This window comes from Vipera berus (assembly GCF_964194415.1).
Source record: "Vipera berus genome assembly, chromosome: 1".
NCBI lineage: Eukaryota > Metazoa > Chordata > Lepidosauria > Squamata > Viperidae > Vipera > Vipera berus.
Window position 1 is genome coordinate 173,235,028 of NC_138202.1, and position 24,706 is coordinate 173,259,733.

General features: G+C 41.1%; 1 protein-coding gene across 1 annotated transcript in view; it reads right to left on the bottom strand.

Moving 5' to 3' along the window:
* Nucleotides 1-24,706, bottom strand: part of DNAH7 (dynein axonemal heavy chain 7) — a gene marked incomplete at its 5' end in the record, with an annotated part of 161,030 nt that overhangs the window by 120,966 nt on the left and 15,358 nt on the right. The window contains 7 exons of the mRNA XM_081341004.1: nt 990-1,068; nt 1,958-2,085; nt 3,618-3,893; nt 5,648-5,827; nt 6,244-6,427; nt 8,664-8,783; nt 24,030-24,155. Of these exons, the coding sequence (XP_081197130.1) occupies nt 990-1,068; nt 1,958-2,085; nt 3,618-3,893; nt 5,648-5,827; nt 6,244-6,427; nt 8,664-8,783; nt 24,030-24,155 (1,093 nt within the window). The remainder of the gene's footprint in view (nt 1-989; nt 1,069-1,957; nt 2,086-3,617; nt 3,894-5,647; nt 5,828-6,243; nt 6,428-8,663; nt 8,784-24,029; nt 24,156-24,706) is intronic.

Sequence of the window (24,706 nt, forward strand, 5' to 3'; positions counted from 1 at the left end):
CTATAGTTCTCAACTGATACACTATCATTTTCACATCCAATAAATTGACTCCTTCAAAAAAAAATAACTCCATGCCAAAACCCTTCCATCCTGATGCCAGAAAACTATTTGGACATTTCCACAAAGACACCAGAAAGTGAGGTTTACGGACCAAGACTTCACCTTATCTCGTTTAAAGTACGTTTTTAGATTTTAGCACAAAAATGAACAAGTTAATTAATTGTTTAATGCATTTGTAAAACCATGTATAGCCCCATGGAGTTTGCTAGCTACAAAATTGCCTAGTATCTCACCCTAATCTTCAAAACAGCAATCATTACATACTTCAAAAAGCTCCATTACCAACTTATAAAATATTGGATTATCTCCATGGTGTGTCTTGTTCAATGAAATAGTTTTGTTTCAAAATATGCAGGCTACTTTTCAGAACCCAGAAGTCTGTAACATTTGATGGCAATTTTTTTAATAGAAGACCACAATGAACGGGATATTAATATCAAATGGGAGGTACCCTATCACATTCTTATGTAAGATCATTTTCCCCCTAGGTGAGTGGGTTGGGAGCTGTATTGCTTTGTTGCTTGATAGTATATGTCTAATTTAGAGTTTCTGGAACCTTTTTTTTGTCATTCTGCACATTGTATTTGGTATGGTACCATACAATCAGTTTTTAGCTACAATGGCCATACAGCTCTCCAAGACTTCATACAGCCCTGGAGCTTTTGGCTGCTTCTCCTTGCTTGAAACATTTTCCATTGCTCTTAAAATAACTTGAAAGATCCTTGCTTTGTTGACTGTGTAAAATTAGATTTTAACTTAGAAGCAAAATATTTCAGTGAAAATCAAGGAAGGCGACTTCCCCTTAATGAGTTGTTTTGTTTCCAGAAATGCTGCCGCACACTACGTAACGTTATGCTTACAGTTTAAAGAATCTTTGCTTTCCATTTTCAAAAGAGTAAATCTAATCCCATTTATCCACTAAAGCATACCTTAAATTCCATTAACTCATGCGTATTTGATGGGGTGGAAAGGGCTCTTTCTGCTATCCTCTCAAACTCATCACACAGTCTGAAATTGGAAAAGCAAACATGTCACGCACTCACATCTCACATGCACATGCAACAAACATAAAGAGTACAGACCTCAATACCTGCAGGATCGTAGCACCTTGAAATTGAAGGCCTGTTACAATTGGTAAGCAGAGTGCCAGAGTGGTATTGGTTAATGTGCTGGACTACAAGTGGGAAGAGTCAGGTTCAAGTCCTCCCTTCGCCACAGAAACTCATTGGGAGATTTGGGGCAGTGAATCTTGTTCAGACCAATCTGAACTACGGGGTTGTGCTCGTGGAGAAAAACAAAAACAGAGGAGGGAGTACAAAATACACCATCCTGAATTTCTAATCAATCAAATAAAGTGACAAAAAGAACCAGTCTATACTCCCCACTTCCTGGCCTCTATTATTGAAATAAAAACGCAGGCCATAGCTTTGTGGAAAGCCGCAAGGAAAGAGAACAGAGCTGCCTCAATGAAAAGAAAAATAAGTTGTTATCCTATTGCTAACCTGAGCAAATGTGAACAGATCAGAAATTACACAAAGGAGAGAAGAGAGTTCATTCCCTCCGTGCCTACACAACAGGTTCTAGCAATTATAACTGAGCTATTTGAATGAAATACATATAATACATAATAAGATAAAGATACTATATTTCTTGTGGCAGAAATAGAACATGTTTATAAAGAATCTTGCAAGCATGTAACCATTTCCCATGTACATATGTATCTGGACACCATTCTGGACCCACAATACAACTATTTCAGAACAAATAGGATGTAATTCAAGAAACTGGAATGCATATTCCCATCTGCAGGCATCAATTGTTGAGAACGATTTGCTGCCTGCAACCACAACTGTATCAGAGCTACACTTATTTGCATCCTTCTAAATAAGACATTTACCTTGTGTTTAGATCTTGATGATCTTTGAACATTTTGCCAATGATTTTGGAGCAAATTGAATCAGCTCGTTTTGCCAGTGATCTGATCAGTTCATCGCAATGTAACTCAAACATTCCTAGACGAATACACTAGAACACAAGCAGTGATGAGAAAAGAATTGCCAGCAAAAAATCAAAAATAAATTCTCCAAGTATTACAAAAATCCCAAGGGAGATCAAGCTTTTGTTCTGTTTTGTTCCTGATGCCAGGTCATCAGCAGCAGTGTATTATTAAAAATAGATGGCTGGCTTCCTATTCACAGCAATTGTGCGATACTCCCATCACAAAAGAGATAAGAGCTGTGAGGCCTTTCAGTTGCATCGCTTATAATGAACTGAAAGAGATGGAGGACTTTGATAATAGCCCACATAATACTTTGAATAAAAAAGATTAAAACTCAGATCATGGATTATACAGTGCAAAGTAGAAATGGCTCTTATTTGCTAGTCCTGGAATTTGCTCCTTTCGGTGTGCATTACTAGGTCAACAATTAGCCAAGGAGACTGCCCAGGCCCTGATCTCAGATGCCATGGCCCCATCGGAGGAGGAGGAGGAGTAGGAGTTGGAACCGGGACCACCCGACAGGGATGGCATTTCTCCCTTGGCATGCTTGGAGAGGCCAGGGGCTGAGGACGATGCTGTCCCAGGTCCCTCAGGCCACTGGGGGAGGTGGTTTCTCTCGCCTTAGGCATGAAAGCAACCTGGGTGACTTTGGGCCTCTCTCAATCTCACAGGGTCGTTGTTATGGGGAAAAATAGGAAGAGGAAGGAGTATTAGGGATGTTGATTGCCTTGAGTTATTTATAAAAATTAATAAAGCGGAGATTTTGAAAAATCTAAAACAAAATCTAAACAAGATAAGTGTACCTCATGGCCCTCTGTACATTTATATTTTTACATTAAATAAAGTGAGGAAATCTGTTCCATCTCATGAATATAATGTTGGTAGAAATTCTAACTGACTGCTAGGAACACATGACAGTGGTTTCCCCCCATCTATAGTTCTATGCAGGTCTTTGTCACTGCAGAGTTAACATTTCTGCCCCCCAGCTGAAAAAAATTGAGGATAAGCAATTCCTTTTGAGTAATTAGCTTGCCAACCAACAGTTACAACACAATACCCAACATTCACCCCCTGGCACAGAAGCAGATAAGCACATCTTAGACAGAACATTTATAACACCCCTAGCAAAGTTAGCTTCTCGGTGATGAGAAACATGTATTCCATACTATTGACTTAAATGCCAGTGATTATAATTTCACATAAGATCTGGCACAAAGGACACTGGTTAGAGAGTATACTTTATCAAACATATCAAGGATGAATACACTGGCTGAGCTCATACACAGGACAAAAACATAACGTGGTTTGTTCATTCTTGGTTTAATAATACATGACCCTACTATAAGATCAAATGAGATCAATTTTTTTAAATGGTCCTGATGGAAAAAAAATCTTACCTAAGCATTATGTCTAAATATAGTTCTAGTTGATTGATTGTGAGTGGGAAGGCTGAAGGCTGATGGGTACAACAGATCATAAAATTACTATACCTGTTGTATATATACAGTATCAGAAGACATAAAATAAAAAGGTATTTGCCATTCAGTGAATACACTACCTTTCTGGAGTGGTACTGAATGTCTTCACGGATGCTTTGATACCTGGCAACTTCGGCTGTTATTTCTTCAAACGTGTGCTCCTCGGAGAGGAACTGATCAATATCCCGCTCTGCTTGTTTGGTTATCAAATCGTGGTACTTATCATACAATTTGAGATGTTCAGTCGGTGCCACACTCTCCTTGGCAATCTCATTCCTAATTTTCTGCTTATGTGCGTCCAGAATTTCATCGAGGATGATAGGCTTCAAATTCATGGATTTGGCTTTGCTTTCAGGCTTTCAAAATAATAGAATTTCTTTTATGCTCCTAATTCAATTAATCAGTAAAGACTTAATATCAGATCAGCCACGCAATCCTACCCAGAACGTCGTGTAGCTGAGCAACTTTTTCAGCTTTTCTCCAACTTGGTATTCCTCAGATGTGTTGAACTACAACTCTGATCATCCCTGCCAACCTGATAAAAGAACGATGGGAATCCTATTCGGCACTTTCACAGGGAAAAAGATTGGGGAAAGCTGGGCTACAGGATTCATGTGGAAATTCCCAATATACTAGCAGAAAATTCAGTCGGCCAAGCCCTTGATCAGCAACTAAGTATGACATGACTGAAAAGGACATGTCTGAGAAGGGCTGGTGCTCTCTTTACAGTACCTGGCATCTACTCTATTCATAGCAATGTTCCCCACTGTTGGCAACCTATTGCGTCAGTTCAAATTTATTATTTCCCTGTCAACTTCCCTCCGCCCAGTACGCTCCCACAGAGGGGGCCTCCTCAGGGTGCCACCGGTCAAAGAATGTCGACTGGTGGCCCCCAGGGGGAGGGCGTTCTCTGTGGGCGTGCCGGATTTATGGAACCATCTTCCGGTCGAGCTCCGGATGGCGCCTGACCTCCGCTCCTTCCGGCGCGATCTCAAAACCTACCTTTTCGAACAAGCTGGCCTGGCCTGATGGGATGGGGTTGGGTTTTATTAATCTGTTTTAATCTATTTTTTAATGTGTGTTAACTTATTCATGGGCATTTGTTTAATCGTTTTTAATTTTTGTATCTTGTTTTTTAATATGTATTGCCCTGTTCACCGCCCTGAGTCCTTCGGGAGAAGGGCGGTATACAAATAAAATAAATAAATAAATAATAAATAAATAAATAAATAAATAGTAATTTTGGAACAAGGGGGGAAAGGCCACTCCGGCGTGGTTTACCATCCTATTATACAGTATACCTTGCTTTAAAAAAAAACCACAGGAAATATTTTAATTCAGCCCTTAAGGGAAGCCTGCTAATGTTATTGTGTAAATATGCACAGTTCAAATGTACGCTTGATTTATTATTTAGTCTTAACTTTGGAAGTAACTTGGATTTTTAATTTGTTTTTAATTATTTTCCTTAGCTGCTTGGAAGAATTAAAAGAGATGTATGTGAAATATGCATAAATGGATGCGCAACATGACGGGATCCAGGTTATGCCAGTGTTCTTCAACCTTGGCAACTTTAAGATGTGTGGACTTCAACTCCCAGAATTCCCCAGCCATCCAACCAAACAGTGGTATATGCACATATAAGTAGTCCCTAACTTATCACCATTCTTTTAACGACCAAATTCTGAGAGCCTTGGAAAAGGTGACTTATGACCTGTACTCGCAGTTACAATTGTCATATCATCCCCACAGTCACATGATCACAAATTAGGCACTTGGCAACTGGCTTGCATTTACAATGGTTGCAGGGTCCTGTGATCACATGATCATAATTTGCAATCTTCTTTTCCTACTTCCAGCAAAAAATGCACATTGGGAAAGTTGGATTCACTTAACAACATGATTCACTTAACGATTATCCCAAAAAGTGTCCTAAAATCAGGTCCAATTCGACTTACAACCACAACTTACGACAGAAATTCCAGTCTCAACTGTGGTCATAAATCAAGGATTCCCTGTACACAGAAATCACAAGAAGGAATTTGGGGGAATTGGCAGTTCTTCAATCACCACCCCACCGCCCCAAAAATAATATAATTAGAATACTCCTTACCCACTTTGAATAAAGTTTGGTCTCCACTCTTGGAAACATATTAACAGCTTTTACCATGATTGCAAAAATATTCATGAATATGGCTTCATAGTCATTAAACTCAGGCTCAAATGTAATATTTTCATTCTCAAGAATCAATCGCATTATAAATCCAGAGTGTTCAAAGGCATAGATAGATTTCTGTTCAGAGAGAATTAAATCCATTAACATGGCTTGTACAGGAGTGATGGGGTCAGTTGTTTTGGCTATGAGCACACAATGCTGATTAGCCAGCTAGTCCACAAAGTGACGCAGGAGGAAAAATGTCTGCACAAAACATTACTATGAGCATATCAGGCTCTCAAAGTATCAGAGATTGATTGATTGATTGATTGATTGATTGATTGATTGATTGATTGATTGAAAACATGAATCCTACTTGGGCTTCACCATAAGTCTTCTCCTGAAAGATCAACCTCCCAAGTCGAGTCTCGGAAGAATACATTCTATCTTTCTAAACAGAAGGCTTGCTTTTTCACCTTTTTTTAAAAAAATACATTATTTTTTACAAGAGACACCTGGAACAACGTGGAAAAACGTCAGAAAATCTTACTTACCTTAGGTTGCACAATTAAATTCGTGAAGTCATCCATTGAATTTAAAGCTAGACTTTGCAGTTGCTGGGTCATTAGGGTTGCAGCACAGTTGAAGAAAGCCTCTAATTGGGCACTGCTGGCATTGGTAGGCACCTGTTTTCGTTTATTGCCTTGGTAATAGATATTTTGCACTTCTGGGAACCACCTAATAGGAGGGGGGGAGTGTTTTTGCAATTCGCAGAAATGTATCTTTTACCAAAATTTAATATGGTTTAATAACATGTAAAGCAAAGTTTCCCAGACATTTTAAGCCAACCCCCGTGCTTCTTCAGCATTTCTTTTGCCGTAATGTTCACTCAGCATAAAAAGGGTTGGCAATCATGATATTAATGCCCGTACGAAAGGACAAAGCCATGATTATACTGCTGCTGCTAGATCTCCTTTCCTGTTTTGATCCAGTCCTTATTCCATGGATACTACTGGGAAATTATAGGAAAATGAGGAATTAAAAGGGCTACAGTTAGACCTTTCTTAGCAATCACAATTGGGACCACTAACTCCGTCACTTAAGTGCCATGCTCACTAGCAAAATATCATAGGACTGTGACAGGCTTACAATCTCACTTCCTCTTTGGTTGTAAAGCAAAGCATCGTGCAATCACAGCTTACAATTTTATTCTCCCTTCTCTATTAAATCTGTTTCTCACAAGCCAGTTGCAAAGCACACAAAGCATGACCACGTGGCCATGGGAGGCTACATTAAATGAGGCACTCAGTAAGTGAGGGTTGCCTATACAAACATGGTTGCAGCTCTCAGAGGTTCACATCATACTAAGGAGAAGGAAGGCAAGGGGTAACTCTCCACAAATCCCTGATCCGAAGTATTGGCATTCCTTTACTACCAATGATGCCGGCAAGCAAGATCTGCTGGGAATTAGTTTCAACAACCTCTGAAGGATTTTAGAGGTTATTGCTGGGATCCAGATGCTAGGCAGTCCACAATCTGGGAAGAAGTTTAAAATGAAGACTGCAGTGCCAACCGGAGGTGCTTGAGCAGGTGCAGCCTCCAAAAGTTGCCCTCAAACTATGTTAGTGTGACAGAAGAGGGAAATTAAGTCCTCCCTTTCTTCCTCCAAAAGTCAACAACACAGCTACCCTTCAAAATCACAAATGAGCTGGGGGGGGGTTTTCTCCTTTTCCTTCACTCCACATCTGGCTTACAACAGAAAAACTGCAGCCATGACAGGTCTCAGAATCCATAAGCCACAACTACCCACGTGTGTCCATGTTTCTCATTCATTCTTACTTACAATCACCATTCAAAAATCCAAATCACCATTCTACGCCTGAAATGAGTTGAAAGGGTTGGTATGCAGTGCATTTACATTTCTGGATTTTCTCTACAGCCCAAACCCTGCTGAGTATTTTCAGCTGAAAACAAAAGAGCCACATTCAGGGGTACGCTACCAATTTGGAACAACGCAGCTCCAAATGGCTGAGGCACGGAGACAACATCTCCTCTTCTTTTTCCTTCCTTCTGATTGTTGGGGTCAAGGTGGTCGAGAGAGGGAAGAGTGATTAATGCTACCAGGTAAAAAAAGATGTGAGTTGTCCTCTTCCTAGTCTAGGTCACGAACTTTCCCTCTCACCATCTTCTGCGTGGGACTGAGCTATAGCCCTTGCGTGTGAGACTAGATCACATTCTCCATCACTTATCTCACACCCTTTAGGATCACAACATTCAGTTTTATTAACAGGCTTTGCTAATCTCCCCCCCAAAAAAATTTTTTTAAACAAGGCTTCCAGCACAGCTTCATATTTGAAACTAAAGCATAGATGCATCTCTCACATAATGACATGTCCTGGTACCCTTCTCCCCAATACTATTCTTAGCTCAGATCTGCTATGCAGAGCCCCTCCACGTTGGATATCTAAAAATGCCTAAAAATATTAAGAATCCCCTTCACTAAGAAAAGAATATCTGTCCATGGAATGAAACCACTCAATGCATTCCAAAATTATGGAAGAGAATCTTTTTAAAGCAGGTTAAAATCTCTCCAATATGAGATTTCTTAAAATTCGGGGGGGGGATCAGGAGTCACTGTTATCAAATAATTTATTTATTTTTCTGTATGTGATTCATCTACTACTTTGCCCCTCATGGACTCTGGGTGGTTTACATGTATCAAAATAGCAAAAAGAATAAACATATAATTTAAAACCTCAAGACAGAAATGTAACAAGTAATATCAAATAATGTGCTGATGTTAACGGCAGGTAGTGGCTGTCTAGCCGCAGACAGGTCTGACTTAAAATTAGTCTTTCAGCTTTGGCAGAACACTCTGCTCAGTAAGAGCTTGAGAATATTCAGCCACAAAATTAGCTGTGCTTAACCTTTCACTCCAAGGGACATAAATCATTAAAAAGATATTTGAACTTACTTTTTAAAAAGAGTATCCTTGGCAGCTTCCATTTGTCTTAATATCATGTTCTGGAAGAGTGAGAGCTCCATTGAGTCTTGACGAGTGCGAAATGCTAACTTATCAATTAAGCGCAAATCTCTGTGAGAGTGACAACGGAAAATATTCTGCTGAATATATTTTCACAACACTTTTTTTAAAAATAAAGTTATTGAAATTCTATATTTAATCTGTTTCAATAGATGGCCATGGTCCATAGGTACCAGTTGAATTCTGAATCAGACTAAATATTGTAATTTAGCAAGGCTGGGCAGCCGTCTCCCAGAAATGCTTCAGAGAGCATGGGAACGCAAAATAGCATTTGCAGTTTCTTCAGGCAGCCATGCTCCCAAAAGCATTGCAGACAAAAGCTATGCTTGCACACTGAAGTATGTTTTAGAGCAGAGATCCCCAACCTCTTGGGCACCAGGGACTGGTTCTGTGGAGAGAGGTTTTTCCATAGACCGGAGCATGTGAAGTTTTGTGTGCTGCCTGCATCCCATGGATGGGGCTTTGCTTGTTTGTGCGGACCGGTTGCTGGCATGCTGCGGCCCAATACCGGTCCATGGACCGGGGGCTGGGGACCCCTGTTTTAGAGTTCGAAGCTGAAGCCTAGCACAGCCCCATTGTTTAATACTCTAAATACAAACTGAAGCAATCACACTTTATGTCGTCTTAGCATCTGATTTTACATTTCCAATCGATTTTAGCATTTTCAAATAATTTAGTAAAAAAAAACCAGGCCATCAGTTTATGAATAAGAGTTAATTTAAGATTGCAATCTTCGGCTTTGCCAAATCGTAACGTGAATATTGACGAAGAAAACATCATCTAGTTTGAACGATATGCTTCAGATGAAACAATTAGTTAAATAACGTTTCAGAAAAATCTTTATACATCTTTTTTTCTTCTTCACAGCATTTCCTTATAATTGCTTTTATTGCTTCTAACAAGTCTGTGTTGAAAGAACTGTTTGGAGAGTGTTAATATCAACGCCTTTAAATTTGCTTATGGACACAGGAAAACATCAGCCTTCAACCAATGAAATGAAATTTACTGCAGCCCATTGTGCATCTGTTTCACAGATTTTTACTAAAGATCCTGGATGCGCAAGGTTAGGGAAAAGAAGAAACGATCAACACCTAGATCTGTCTTTCCTCCTCAGTATAGACCAGGGGTAGGCAACCTCGGCTCTTTTATGACTCATGGACTTCAACTCCCAGAATTCCAGAGTCAGCATAACCTACCCCTGGTCTAGACTCTAACAGTGCCCCTAATGAAAAATAAGAAAATAAACTGAGTAAAGAAAAAACATAAAACCATTCATCTATTTACTTAGCCATGTGGCAACATCTTCACTGGGCCCAGCTGATGTGCTTTGGCCCGGCTCACAAGGCCAAAATATAACTACGTGATGGAGGATATGAGTACTCAGAATTTGTTCACTATCATACCTATTTCAGCACTGATACCTTTCTCTGCAGGCACATGCGCACGCGCACCCCATTCCTAAGCGTTTTAAGGAAAAGAGGAGTAAAATTCTTCTTAAGAAAAAAAGCAATGGGGACCACAAAATCACAAAATCCCTTTAGGGAAGACTAAGCTACGATTCATCAATATATTACAAATAGCGTTTCTTCTCTTTTTTTGTTTTTTTACTTTATCTTTCATAGAAGTGTGTGTGTGTGTGTGTGTGTGTGTGTGCGCGTGTGCAGTGATATTTATCACAGTGCACTGAATAAGGGAAGCTTAAAGAACAAATCTGACAGTTTCAGCGTTCTTAAAGAAGTTAGCTATTAAAACAGATATTATCTTACCGGATTAGCCTACATACATATTTTCTAAAAAAAAACAACAATCTGATAGACTGTCTCATTCTTTTCTATCTCAAAAAACAAGAGGAACAGCTCAGTTAGCTGCTCTATTAGGCATTACTATCTGAGATCTTAATAGAACAGAACTAAGCATGGTAACGTATGTTTTTCCCCCCTCTTCTTTTCTTTTACCACAATATATACTTATTAATAAAATAATCTGAGCTGCCGGGATAAAAATACCAGACTTAGAAATTGGCTCAACTGCTGATTAAAACGAATAATGGTAATGTTTCATGGCCTTTCCTAGTCAGGAGCAGAAACCTGATCAGGCATAGCTCTGGAAATATTTTAAAGATAATGTTCTCTGACAACAATTAGCTCCTTCAGGGCTCTTGCTGTCAGAATGAAGCACTGCCTCCACAAAACAAGCTAAGCACATTTTGCCTGATTTGCCTTCACACCAACAGCCCCGGGTGAACATTTTTGGTGATTAATCTTACTGTAGTTCTTCCTGAATTCTTTATTATGATTATTGTTTGCGTACATTCAATATTAAGCCAGCTTTACATCTCATTACTGAACACGATAGAATGAGAACCTCATTTGCTCAATCCCAGCATTTTGCAAGCTGAGGTAATAAATAAACTGTACTTAACAGAATAAACTAATCTTCTGCAACTAGATGCCCTCCAGTTTTGCTAGGCTACAATTCCAGTCTAACCAAGCCAGCATATAGAGGTTGTCATCTAGCAGGTCTAAAGGACATCAGATTGGGAAGTAAGTGAGAAGTGATTTTCAAAATGAGAACAAGGAGTGAAAGGCAAATATTTATACAATTACACATTTAATTGTCAACTTTCTATCTGCGGTACTACTAATCTAACATTTTGCTTTATGCCAGTGATCATTGCAACATGCCTGCATTAAAAGAGATGAAGTCCATTAAACTATATTCAATTAAGGAGAATACTATGAACCAAAATATTTTACATACAAGAAACTATGTTGACATAACACTTATCCAGATGATGGACAGATTTAATTTGTAAAGTAAACACCACTAAATGGGTTAATTTTAGCCCTAGGTGTTGCTTGGGGCTAAGTTAAACTAACCCAGTCAGTTATCTCATAACCAAACATAGACGTGAGCATGAACAATGATGCACCCTTCCTGCTGCTGATATAGAGATGAAGGCCTAGGGCAGCCCCACAAAAACAGGACTATTCTAGAAATTTCCCCTTGCTGCTTCTTTTATTTTTGTCCCTCCCTCTCTACAGCTACATAGATCAAGATGAAACACAGAAGTCATCTCTGTCCATGAGGGCCTTGACCCTAATCAGGCTTTGGGGATTTTTAACAATATCCAAAGTAAGTTAAAATGGCAGGAAATGGGTGACTCTCAATCCCATTTATGGCAATGAGGAAGCTCATCAATGAGGCCATTACTCATTTGACTATGGCATCTATGACTACAACCCATTAGCATTTGCCTGGGGTAGGAACTAATGGAACATATACCGTATTTTCCAGCGTATAAGACGACTTTTGAACCCCTGAAAATCTTCTCAAAAGTTGGGGGGTCGTCTTATACGCCCAGTCGCCTTATACGCCGGAAAATCAGCGTCTGGTGGGAGCCGGCAGGGCAGTCCTGAGCATGCGCGCACTCCCCGGCTGCTCCTTAGCAGCTGGGGAGTGCGCGCGTGTGCAGGACTGCCCTGCCGGCTCCCACCCGACGCCCTTCCCTCTTGAGGCAGCATCGCTCCCTGGCTCCTAAGGAGTCCTCGGGGATGCTGCCTCAACTGTCCTGCATTGCCCCCATTCGTCCTCCTTTCCAATTCTCCAAATCCTCCTTTGCTTCATGAATTAAGGCTAAGCAACGTGGAAGGGAAGCGGTATTAATTACACATTAAGGCACCCGGAGTGATGCTCGTCTCTGCCTCATTTTATTTCAACAATCTGTTTGGGGGGGAGGGGTAAGTATCGAAAGGTCATCCCATTCACCAATGGTTTATTTGGACACGAATCTGCGTATAAACATAAACCCACCTTATCCTACAGCAGTTACAAGCACCCAAAGGAGGAATTCAACAACGATTATAGAGATCTCTCCAAGAGGGAAGAGAGCAACATTAACCCCTCCCTTCCCCCCCCTCGGACGCACGACTACTCTTCCCCCGCTAGCAAAGAAAGCGCTCCTGCTCAAGTAAGCCCGCCGGCAGTTGGAAAGGGAAGAGTCAGAGGGGCGTCGAAGGCAAACGCACGTGCAAGCTCTGATTGGTGACTTCTCGCGCAGGCGCCCGAAGGCCGAAGCCAAGTAGGTCGCGGGGCTTTTTGTCAAGGAAACGCCTCTATTTACAGTTGTTGCGTCCTTCTCTGCTTCTACCGCAACCGCCTTCTTTTCTCTCCCCTTAGAAGACTTGCACGTTTTCGCTGTCCACGTCTAGTTCCAGGCAGGCGAAGAGTCATGCCTGTACGCTGGAAGGTGAGAGGGCGCTGCCGTTGTGTCCTCGGCGAGAGGCTCTCCCCTCTTTTCCTAAGAAGCTTTAAGCTCTAGACAAACGCTCGGCTTCCGTTTTTTATCTCTCTTCTCCTCTCCTCCCCCCGCGCATACTTGGTATTGGCCGTTGTATTATGGTCGTTTCAAGAGAAACGCCCATTGTTGCCACTTCGGGGGTTTGTTCTGTCTTCATCAGGAAATAATTTGGGTCGGCAGCTGCTGGTTGTCTCGCAAACCCTCGCAGGACTTCCCTGCCGGCTCCCGTCCGACGCTTTTCCCTCTTGAGGCAGCATCCCCGAGGACTCCTTAGGAGTCAGGGAGCGATGCTGCCTCAAGAGGGAAGGGCGTCTGGCGGGAGCCGGCAGGGCAGTCCTGCACACACGCGCACTCCCCAGCTGCTAAGGAGCAGCCGGGGAGTGCGCGCGTGCACAGGACTGCCCTGCCGGCTCCCGCCAGCCTGCCCTGCGATTTTCCGGCGTATAAGACGAAAAGTCTTTAAAATCACCTCAAAAGTTGGGGGGTCGTCTTATACGCCAAGTCGTCTTATACACCGGAAAATACGGTAATTAATAAGATACAACCTAATGGAACCTGGTGAGTTCAAGTCCTGCCTTAGCCACGAAAGCCATGAAAGCCAGCTGGGTGACTTTGAGCTGGCCACTCTCTCTTAGCCCATCCACCTCACAGGGTGATTGTTGTGGGGAAAATAGGAGAAGGCAGGTATGTTGGTTTTGTTTGCCGCTTTGCGTTATGTATAAAATAATAAAGGTGTTATGTATAAAATATTATGTATAAAATATTATGTATAAAATAATAAAGGTGGGATACACGGTGGCTCAGTGGGTTAGGACGCTGAGCTTGTCGACCAGATGGTCGGCAGTTTGGTGGGTCAAATCCCGAGTGCCGCGTAACAGAGTGAGTGCCTGTTACTCGTCCCAGCTTCTGCCAACCTAGCAGTTCGAAAGCATGTAAAAATGCAAGTAGAAAAATAGGGACCACTACGGTGGGAAGGTAACAGCGTTCTGTGCGCCTTTGGCGTCTAGTCATGCCGGCCACATGACCACGGAGATGTCCTCGGACAAGCGCTGGCTCTTCGGCTTTGAAATGGAGATGAGCACCGGCCCCTAGAGTCGGAAACGACTAGCACACATGTGCGGGGGAACCTTTACCTTTACCTTACAAAAAGATAAAGCAATAAATAAAATAATAAATAGTCTCCAAAACTATAGTTACCGTAAAGGAAAGTCAATCTTTGAGTACTGTTATGATTAGGGGAGATACATTCTCTCTTCCTTTCAGCCATATTATTACATACATACATACATACAAAACAACCCGGGTGCATTTTTATCCAGGAGATTCCATAGGTCTACTCATTTTTATTATTTGAATTTTATGAAGATTTTTTTTTACCATAGGAAGAAATAATACCAAGCAGAATACACAGTACTTCTACACCTCTCTGAAGTAACCTTTCTTTGGGTCTCAGTTGCAGCCCACTTATTAGCAACTAGATGCCATCGGTGTAAACCTCAGCCACATACGGTTTTACAAAACAAAGAAACAACAATCAAGCTGAAAATTAAAAAAGAAGAAGAAGAAGAAGAAGGGAAAGAAAAAGACAAAGTGATCCCTGATTCCCCCTGTTATATCCCCTCCTACTGTAGGTCAAATGTGAATATCCAACAGTTCCTAAGTCTTGTCTTGCTTTGCCTTGTCCTATCCTGTCTTTGCCTTTCATCTGTTTGTTATTATCTCTTTCGCTGCCAGCTCCACATGAACTTCTATTCTTAGTTCAACATTGTAGCATAACAGCAGACTTAGAGCTGGAACACAATATGTGTTGTTATTCTGGGCTACCTTCCAGTCACTCTTTGCATTTCAGAAGCAGAAAAATTTAGTGCTGTTATTTTTCACAGATATGTTTCTTCACTTTGTGTCAACAGCAATAACTTTTGGACAGGACCATAACACATTTCAGAAGTCACTTCATCTTCTAGAGCAGGGGTGTCAAACTCAATTTCATTGAGGGCCGCATCAGCATTGCGGTTGCCCTCAAGGGGCCGGGTGGGTGTGGCCTGGGTGGCCGTGGCCTACTGGGTGGGCGTGGCTAGAGTGCGTATGGCCTACTGGGTGGGCATGGCCAGCTCTACATCGTTCGCGTCAAGGGTGCCTATGGGGGCCTGGGCAGGAGTGGGACAGATCTGAGGGTCTCTGGGCCAGGGCCAAGGCAGTGGGGGCCGTTCCCTCACTGTTTCCAGGATGGCTTCGCGGGCCACATGAAACCACTTCGCGGGCCAGATCCGGCCCCCGGGCCTTGTGTTTGACATGTCTGTTCTAGAGCATTACCACCATTTGTTACTCTCTAGGATGCTGCCGTGTGCTCAATCAATGGAATGTATGCATGGATCCAGTGGTTTGATTGATTGGGATGAGGCTGCTCTTTCACCCTCAGGTATTTAATAGATCCTCTAATTCAGCTGCCCGCTTAATCTACAACTCATTTAATATAAGAACCAGTTCAGTTTAATGTAACTAAATCCTGTGTAGGAATCCAAACTCCTCAGGAATCTTTAACTTGGCTAGAACATTTTTTGGGGGGAAACATTACCCTCAGACAATCCCTAAACTATAAATATTGCCAGAAAGTAGAAATGCTGTCAGAAAGTTTGAAGCTATCATTATTGTTAATAAACAGTGGCAAAGTCTTTGTTTATCTATATGTCCCAAAGTATTGATATATTTCCAGTGTTTACATTATTTCAAGTAATTCTACTTCTTCCTGATAGAGAGGATGCATGTGGGGTTAATATATAGTGTTTTGTTTTGACTTTCTAATTTTGTCCATTCAGAGCATAGTGTAAATTTTGTCCATTCAGAGCATAGTATACTAAACATCTCCCCATTCTAATATCATGCCATGATAACAACCATGGCACACTCTGAAGTTAAAAAATCAAATCCTCATAATAAACAAATAGCTGTCATTTATATTTCCAATACAAGGTCTTTGTGCAACTATTTATAAGCTCAAAGGACAGATATAAAATAAAAGGATCATCTTCATTTTAATCCAATATCAATGTATATTGGAAATGGCATCATAATGAATAAACCTAATACAGCAACAAAAACAATAATTTTGTGAACACCAAATCAGTTTAATGCACTATTTGTAGGGTTAAAATGTATTTTTTAAAAAATAAATTATTTTTTAAAAATTAAACATGAGGAAATTGCATCAAGTCTCACATGAAAACCCAATTTTTTCAAGATCAGACTTTCGATGAGATTTTGGCATTTTTAATATTTTAAAGATAGAAATATTTTGAATTGTGGGGCTGACCAAGCACCATCCAGAGATGTGACAAACATCTTAATGATCAGATATGCCTTGTGTGCTTTAATCATCTTTTAATTAAGCGGTAGTTAGTGTAAGAACAAGAGCCAGTCTAACGTAGGGGTTATTGGTACCAAAGTAGAAATCAGCAGACTGCAAGTTCTATTCCTGTGTTAGGCATGAAACCAGCTGGGTGACCTTGAGCCAGTCACTTTCTTTCAGCCCCAGGAAGATGGTAATGATGAATCACTTCTGAAATCTTGCCAAGAAGACTGCAGGGACTTGTCCAGTTACCAGGAATCAACACTGACTTGAAGGAACCCCCCTCCCCCCCAAAAAAAGGCAAGAGAGTAAGAACAAGCCATGTCCTGTATTCACCAGCACTACAGATTATCACCTATAAACAATAAACAATGCTTTTCTAAAGTTATATTCCTCTCCCAAGAAAATAAGCTGTTATTACCAAAACAGCCTCTACTATTTCAAAACATCCATTTTGTTCATCACCATCAAATGCCAGTCTTAAATGTGAAACTGGCTCTGTGAAGGAGATGGAATGTATTTTTCTACCTCGTTTGAAAGGACAAACTATCAAAGGAGTTGTTGTTAGTTGCGAAGTCGTGTCCGACCCATCGCGACCCTATGGACAACGTTCCTCCAGGCCTTCCTGTCCTCTACCATCTTCTGGAGTCCATTTAAGCTCACGCCTACTGCTTCAGTGACTCCATCCAGCCACCTCATTCTCTGTCGTCCCCTTCTTCTATTGCCCTCAATCTTTCCCAGCATGAGGCTCTTCTCCAGTGAGTCCTTCCTTCTCATTAGGTGGCCAAAGTATTTGAGTTTTAGCTTCAGGATCTGGCCTTCTAAAGAGCAGTCAGGGTTGATATCCTCTAGGACTGACCGGTTTGATTGCCTTGCAGTCCAAGGGACTCGCAGGAGTCTTCTCCAGCACCAGAGTTCGAAGGCTTCAATTCTTTGGCGCTCAGCCTTTCTTATGGTCCAACTTTCACAGTCATACATTGCAACTGGGAAGACCATAGCCTTGACTATACGCACTTTTGTTGACAGGGTGATGTCTCTGCTTTTTAGTGTGCTGTCTAGATTTGCCATGGCTTTCCTCCCAAGGAGCAAGCGTCTTTTAATTTCTTGGCTACAGTCCCCATCTGCAGTGATCTTGGAGCCCAGGAAAATAAAATCTGTCACTACCTCCATTTCTTCCCCATCTATTTGCCAGGAATTGAGAGGGCCAGATGCCATGATCTTGGTTTTCTTAATGTTTAGTTTCAACCCAAGTTTTGCACTCTCCTTCTTCACTCGCAACAAGAGGCTCTTTAGTTCCTCTTCACTTTCTGCCATTAGAGGAGACATAAGATGAAATCTTCTACGCTTCCTAATGGAAGTAGAAAAATACATCTCCATCACAAAGAATTCCCAATAATATTTCAGGGATCCTAGGCAGGCCTTAAAAAGGCCTCTTCAGAGTGAATCGCAAGATGAGACAAAAAGAAACGTTACGCAGGGTGCATTGCTTCAGGAACTGGGGGGGGGGAAATGGAACTTGGCTATCTGGCCTGGTGCAAAGTACGGACTGTCAACTTTAGAGTATCTGCTTCCCTTCCTAATACCTCTCTAGAATAAGCCATAGCACTACTTTCTCTCTAAGGAATGGGATTCCGGCCTCAGCAGCAGGCCGTCACCAAAGTTAGCAGTTCTTTTATTCAAATCACGACACAAACAGCCAAAATAATGTAATCTGACCACTTCTCGTTGCAATGGTTTTGTGATTGCTTCTTTTTCAAGGCAAGGGAAAGCAGAAATGGCCATGTCTGCAAAATTTCTTAGAACTGCTTACTTTAACTTGTAAATGTGTGTTTGAAACGGAGCCATGCTAATATCGAAATTACTAGCTGAAAATAGTCACTGCTCAAAGTAGGGGGTCCAGAGATTAGTTTATTATTTACAAATACTATGAACCTCAAAAAAAGATTCCAATCTTTTTGAAGGCCCCAGGGAAGAGAAATCTCAGCATCATTACTCCTGTAAAATGCAAATCAAAAATTGGATGTGTGGACAGAAAAGCAGCATGGGAGTAATGCAGAGCAGGAAAAACTGCTGTGATTAAAAAAAAATACAAAACATATTCCTCCCTATGTAACTGAAATTACAACCTCCAAAATGTTTAAAGACTGACAGCTCCATTTTACTTTAGCTGATTTAAAGGCCAGAAGTTCTTTAAAATATTATGCATTTAAATACACCTGCATACATACATGGAGAAACACTAAGGATAATCAAAATATTGATATACTGCATTGTGATACGATTCCATATATCCAGTCAAATTTATATCCACAAATAAAATGCAGAATTATACCAAGAACTTAAGTCAGACATGTCAAACACAAGGCCCGGGGGCCGGATCCGGCCCACGAAGTGGTTTCATGTGGCCCGCGAAGCCATCCTGGAAACAGTGAGGGAACGGCCCCCACTGCCTTGGCCCTGGCCCAGAGACCCTCCTTCTGCCAGAGACCCTCAGATCTGTCCCACTCCTGCCCAGGCCCCCATAGGCACCCTTGATGCGAACGATGTAGAGCTGGCCACGCCCACCCAGTAGGCCATACGCACTCTAGCTACGCCCACCCAGTAGGCCACACCCACCCCGGCCGTACCCACCCGGCCCCCTGAGGGCAACCGCAATGCTGATGCGGCCCTCAATGAAATTGAGTTTGACACCCCTGACTTAAGTTATACCAAGAACTTCCAAGTCATCCGTCTGGAGACTTCTGGGGATGGGTTTGCTAGTAGGAAAAATAAATTCTTCGCATCTGCCCTCTAAGAGTTGTCTAACATACTATTTCATACCCTTTTTCAAAATTATCTACAAAAATCATTTGGGCTAAAGATTCCTCATTAGAAGTCCCAGATATCCTGAGCCTGCAAGGAGAATTGCCCAGATGCAAAGAGAAACTGAAGACACACTAGGGCAGGGGTCAGCAACCTGAAACAGTGAAAGAGCCACTCGGAACCGGTTCCCTCACAAAAGGAAAAACTGGGAGCCGCAAAAAATCTGTGCGCATGCGCGTACATGCGCACATGCGCAGAACAGGGTTTGACTGAAGAGTGGAGCCAAGGCGATATGCACCTACCCTGCATATTTGAATTGATTGGTTGAACTTTTTTAGTCCCACTTTTTTTTTTTTGGACTGCACATGGCAGAGAACTGGGAGCCGCTGGAGATGTCTGAAAGAGCCGCATGCGGCTCCAGAGCCACGGGTTGCAGACCTGTGCACTAGGGCATGTAAACCAAGGCTCTTATTATAGTTATAGTATTAACTATAACACAGGGAAATGGTTACTGTAACTTTATAAATATTAGTCCAAGAGGTACAAAATCATTTCTTCCATAGTTGGTAAAATATGTTAGCTTACAATTGGAAAGGGGGAAAAGGAAGATTATGATCCAGCTTTAGAGAGCAACACCCCTATAAAGCTTAAAATAGCTGTAAATTAGTTTTTTATACCAGTTGAAAAGTTTGTGCCTGTGGACTCTCTCTCCCTCTCCCTCTCTCTCTCTGTCTCCTCCCCTCTCTCTCTTCTCTCCCTTCCTCCCTCTCTCCCTCCCTTTCCTTGTTCTCTTTTCAGAGAAGTAGCCATCACTAATGCTAGTGCAACAGGAAACAGATCAGTTCCTCCAGTAATTTCCAAGAGATCTTCGATTGAAATATTTTCCACCAACTTTATGGAATCCAATGCTTTCCAACTGCTGAAACTACGAACTTAATTTTCCAAAAAGCATTCTGCTATCACTTAAGCATTAAACAAGCTCCAACATTTGTTAAACTGCTATCACGAGAAACTGCATGGAGGGGCAATAAAGGCACCGTTACAAGTAAAATCTCAACATGTGTGATGATAAAGAAGCTGACAATTAGATATTTTGTCCAGGCAGAGAGAAGTTTCCCAACTATTTTGAAGCAAGCCGTATGTTGTGCCTGTGTTCTTCAACCAGCCCAGTTTATGCTCCTTGTTAACTTCGTTCATGAAAGAAGCAATTTTTACACTAAGCAATTTTTTTTCTCTGCAATAGGTTGTTACACTATCAAATGCCCCCGCAATGTCTTGGAGATGCAGAATTACTTCCAAGGGTGGGTAACAGCAATCAAATTTTGTTACACTTTAATTGCTCAACTACTCCTTTAATGCTTCTAAAGATATCTGGCACTTTTTCAAATTTATCTAAGCCATGTCTTCTAAGACTCCGGCATTAGTTTCCTTTTGCCAGAATCAAGCAGATGGCTTCATTCCAATTCAATCACTTTCAAAGAAGTAAAAAAAAACCCACACACACGAATACCCTCTAATAAGAGCTTGGAGCCCGATAAAGTTGTCCTTGAAACAAAGAAGGGAGTACAAAGAGCCTGCAAAATGGTTTCTGACTGAGGAACTTCCCTAAAGAAGATTCACTGAAGAAGTCTTGCACCCTGCTTCCAAATGAGTAGCAAATTGAAATTCTTTGCAGACTGGAAGACTTAAAACGATGTTTAACCTGATAATGTTTAATGTTTAAATGATTCCATATATATATATATATATATATATATATATATATATATATATATATATATATATATATATAAAGGGATGTGGTGGCTCAGTGGGTTAGGACGGTGAGCCTCTTGATCAGATGGTCGGCAGTTTGGCGGGTCGAATCCCAAGTGCCGCGTAACAGAGTGAGCGCCTGTTACTCGTCCCAGCTTCTGCCCACCTAGCAGTTCGAAAGCACGTAAAAATGCAAGTAGAAAAATAGGGACCACTACGGTGGGAAGGTAACAGCGTTCCGTGCGCCTTTGGCGTCTAGTCATGCTGGCCACATGACCACGGAGACGTCCTCGGACAAACGCTGGCTCTTCGGCTATGAAACGGAGATGAGCACCGGCCCCTAGAGTTGGAAACGACTAGCACGCATGTGCGGGGGAACCTTTACCTTTACCTTATGTATATATATATATATATATATATATATATATATATATATATGTGTGTGTGTGTGTGTGTGTGTGTGTGTATACCACTCACATTTCTACCAAGGATTTCTGAAGATGAAATGCAGACGTTGGTGTACAAATCATGCAAACTGCTTACATGAACCATCATCAAACTCCAATCCCTTCTATTAACAGAGGCGTGTTGAGAAAATAGGTCCAATAAATCCCAGAAACTGTCTATTGATCATGAGAACTGTAACTCAGAATTTGACTCTAGAGAACATGGCTTGAATTTAAACATCACTCAGCTTCTGATGAAGGAGATTGAATACTGAATGTGGGAAGGCCTCCTCTCTTTTGGCCTTCCACGTGAAAACACGGCACTACAACCTTCCTAGGGCACAGAGAGGAGCATGCAGCCATGGAACTGACTAACCCCCAGTCCATGGACCGGCACCGGGCCGCGGCATGCCAGAAACCGGTCTGCGCAAAGAAGCAAAGCTTCATCCACGGGATGCAGGCAGTACATGAAACCACGCCCCCTCCAGTCTGCAGAAAAAACCTCTCCACAGAACTGGTCCCTAGTGCCCAAAAGGTTGGAGGCCTCTGGACTAGAGCCCCCCAAATCATCCCCTGTCTTTAAAGTAATATTTCGACATCTAAAGTTTATACACTGTTTTTATATTTTTAATATTTTATTGTACACAGCCCAGAGCCCCTCTGTGAGGGACATGGGTGGTTTTAAAATGTGATCAATAAATAAATACCAAAAGTCATTCTTAAGCCCTAAGAAGAATGATGACAACCCAACGATGGAAGTCACAGTCATTCAGCACAATGAAGCAGTATTTGACATTGGTAGAACATCTATCAGAGGAAAATCCTGAAGCTGTTGGGTGTTCAGAGAAAATTTAGGTGATCTGGAACTCTGCTGAGTAGCAGGTAGAAAAATGTAATTTTCAACACAAAGAGTGGCCCCAAGTAATGAAACTTTTACTCCCGCTACCTGGACTCAACCAAAAGACCAGATACACATCCATTCCATTGTTCAAGCAATGAAGGAATGAACAGGGAATGGTGATTGATCCAAATGGATATTAGATTCCATTCCTCCTCTGAGAATTCAAGAGGGGGGATCCCAAAGTTGAGATCATATATCATTACATACATTGGCTTATTGCAGAAGTAACTATTTGGGGCAAACTCTCCAGTATTTGTAAATTATTATCCTAGCAACTTATCCTACCAAACATTATTACTTTTATTTTACACATCAGTTGAAACAACTGTACTTTTGGAAGGACTTTCCTAAATTTCTTCAGGGGAATTTAGACTCAAGTATTTTGGATACTATTGAACAATCTATTCTTTTGATCAAAATACTGTCTGTGCTTATATAATCTTTGTAACCCTTCCCCTTCTTTCCTTTTATAATCTTTGACTATAGAAGACTTGGCTTGTCTATAGACAATAGATACTCAGAACCTGGTAATACTATTGCAGAGCTATACTTTCAAATAAGTTCCTCCATGTCCCTCAAACATATGAAAAACACTACTGCCATAGATGCCATAGTCTTACGTTTAAATGTGACCTTTTTTAGTTTTCCACCATGGTTAGAGCAACACTGGAAAGTTTAAAAATGGGAGGAGCATCAGTTCAGTAACAATGTATATACATGCAGCTCTTTTTTAAAAAAAAATGTTCACACCTGAGAATGAAATTAACCAGACCATTATCTACTTGCAGTTAAATGTACTTAATCCAAAGATCCAAGATAGCAACATGGTATTTTTCCCATGTGTTATTTGAAAATCATCATTTATTCATAACCTCCACCTCAATGCTCTGCATGTTTACAAACAGGAGAATCCAACTCTGCTCTCTTTACACTAAGCCATAAGTTATGTCTTACAAACTACAGTGGTTGAGTTTATACACTGCATTAACCCAAAACCAAATAAATCTAATTATGGCTTTGTGCTACCTCCCAAGTATGATCATGAATCAGTTCTATGTAGTACATTAGTTAATTCAGTTTGGATGCCTGACTCCAATCAACTCTGGGCAGCTCACAATAAACAATTCAATGCTGTTTAGTCCTAAGGACTGCATTCCACAGACATCCTTGATAGCTATAATGATATCCAAATTATATGCATTGTGAGGCTATCACACAAATGACTGAATTATGTGCTTGCATTGTGATATTTGATGCAAGTATGTAAGTCAGACATGTCAAACTCACGTCACGTGACGTTGTGCAACGTATCAGGACGATTTTGCCATTGCCGGCAATGGGGTGGGCGCAGCTTCCGCATGACGCATCCGGCCCATGGGCCGGCAGTTTGACATCCCTGATGTAAGTCATTCCATTTTTTTGATGAAATCATAATATACATAATTTCCCCTGCTGTGGATGCCACTACTACAGTAGGCTTGAACTTTTTCTGGGTTAAAACTTAATGAGGCAGGCAAAAGGCTTCAAAGAAAAGTTGATAGGAAGGAAACCTGTCCAAATGTATTTCCATGGATAAATGGGTAGGGTAAATTGCAAGTATATATTCTTCCCTTTCACTGATGAACCATAAAACCCATACCAGCTTCTTCTCATTTGGTTATCTGCCACATAGCTGCACTTTAACTGCCAAAATTCAGAATTCACGCCTCGGAAGGTACTTTCCTTATGTATTGAAAATATTGCTTACTTAAAAGTTGTTTGCCAGAGATCTAGAACAGCCATCATTGTGGGATTCACTGCATACAAATTTTCTTTTATGTAATTGCGAGCTGCAATGTAGGACTTATTCCAAGGTTTTGGCACTATTTCCATTCTGAAGAAAAAGAAAACAAAATAAAAAATCAGTACTATAATCCTAGAAGACAATTGTAGTGTCAAAGGATCTATTCTACATTGGTGAGTTTTAAATTTCAAGTAAAGCCAATGCATTACCTTATCAGAAATTGAGCAGGCTATTCTAAACACAACAAACATAAGGAAAGGAGATTATTGAAATTCCTTTTTAAGTCAAACTCCCTCTTGGTATGATAGTTACACAAAACAAGTCATGGAAATATGTTAATCAGAGGCATGATTTACACAATCCCATCTCCTTATATGCATGTTGCAAACTGTACAACAGCTTTCCTATATGTGAAACCATGAAGCTGGGCAGTTTTCACCCTAGGTTTTTTAGCAATGACCATCCAGAGACTTCAGATATTTGAAAAGTGCCAGATTGAGGAATGCTTCTCAACAATGTAAAGGTTTCCTGTAGAACAAAAGAACTTTTAAATTTTCTCTCTGCTTATAGCCTACTCAATGATTACCTTCATTTATTTATATGCTGCTTCTCCATCATGACTCTGAAGGAAAGTTCTCAAA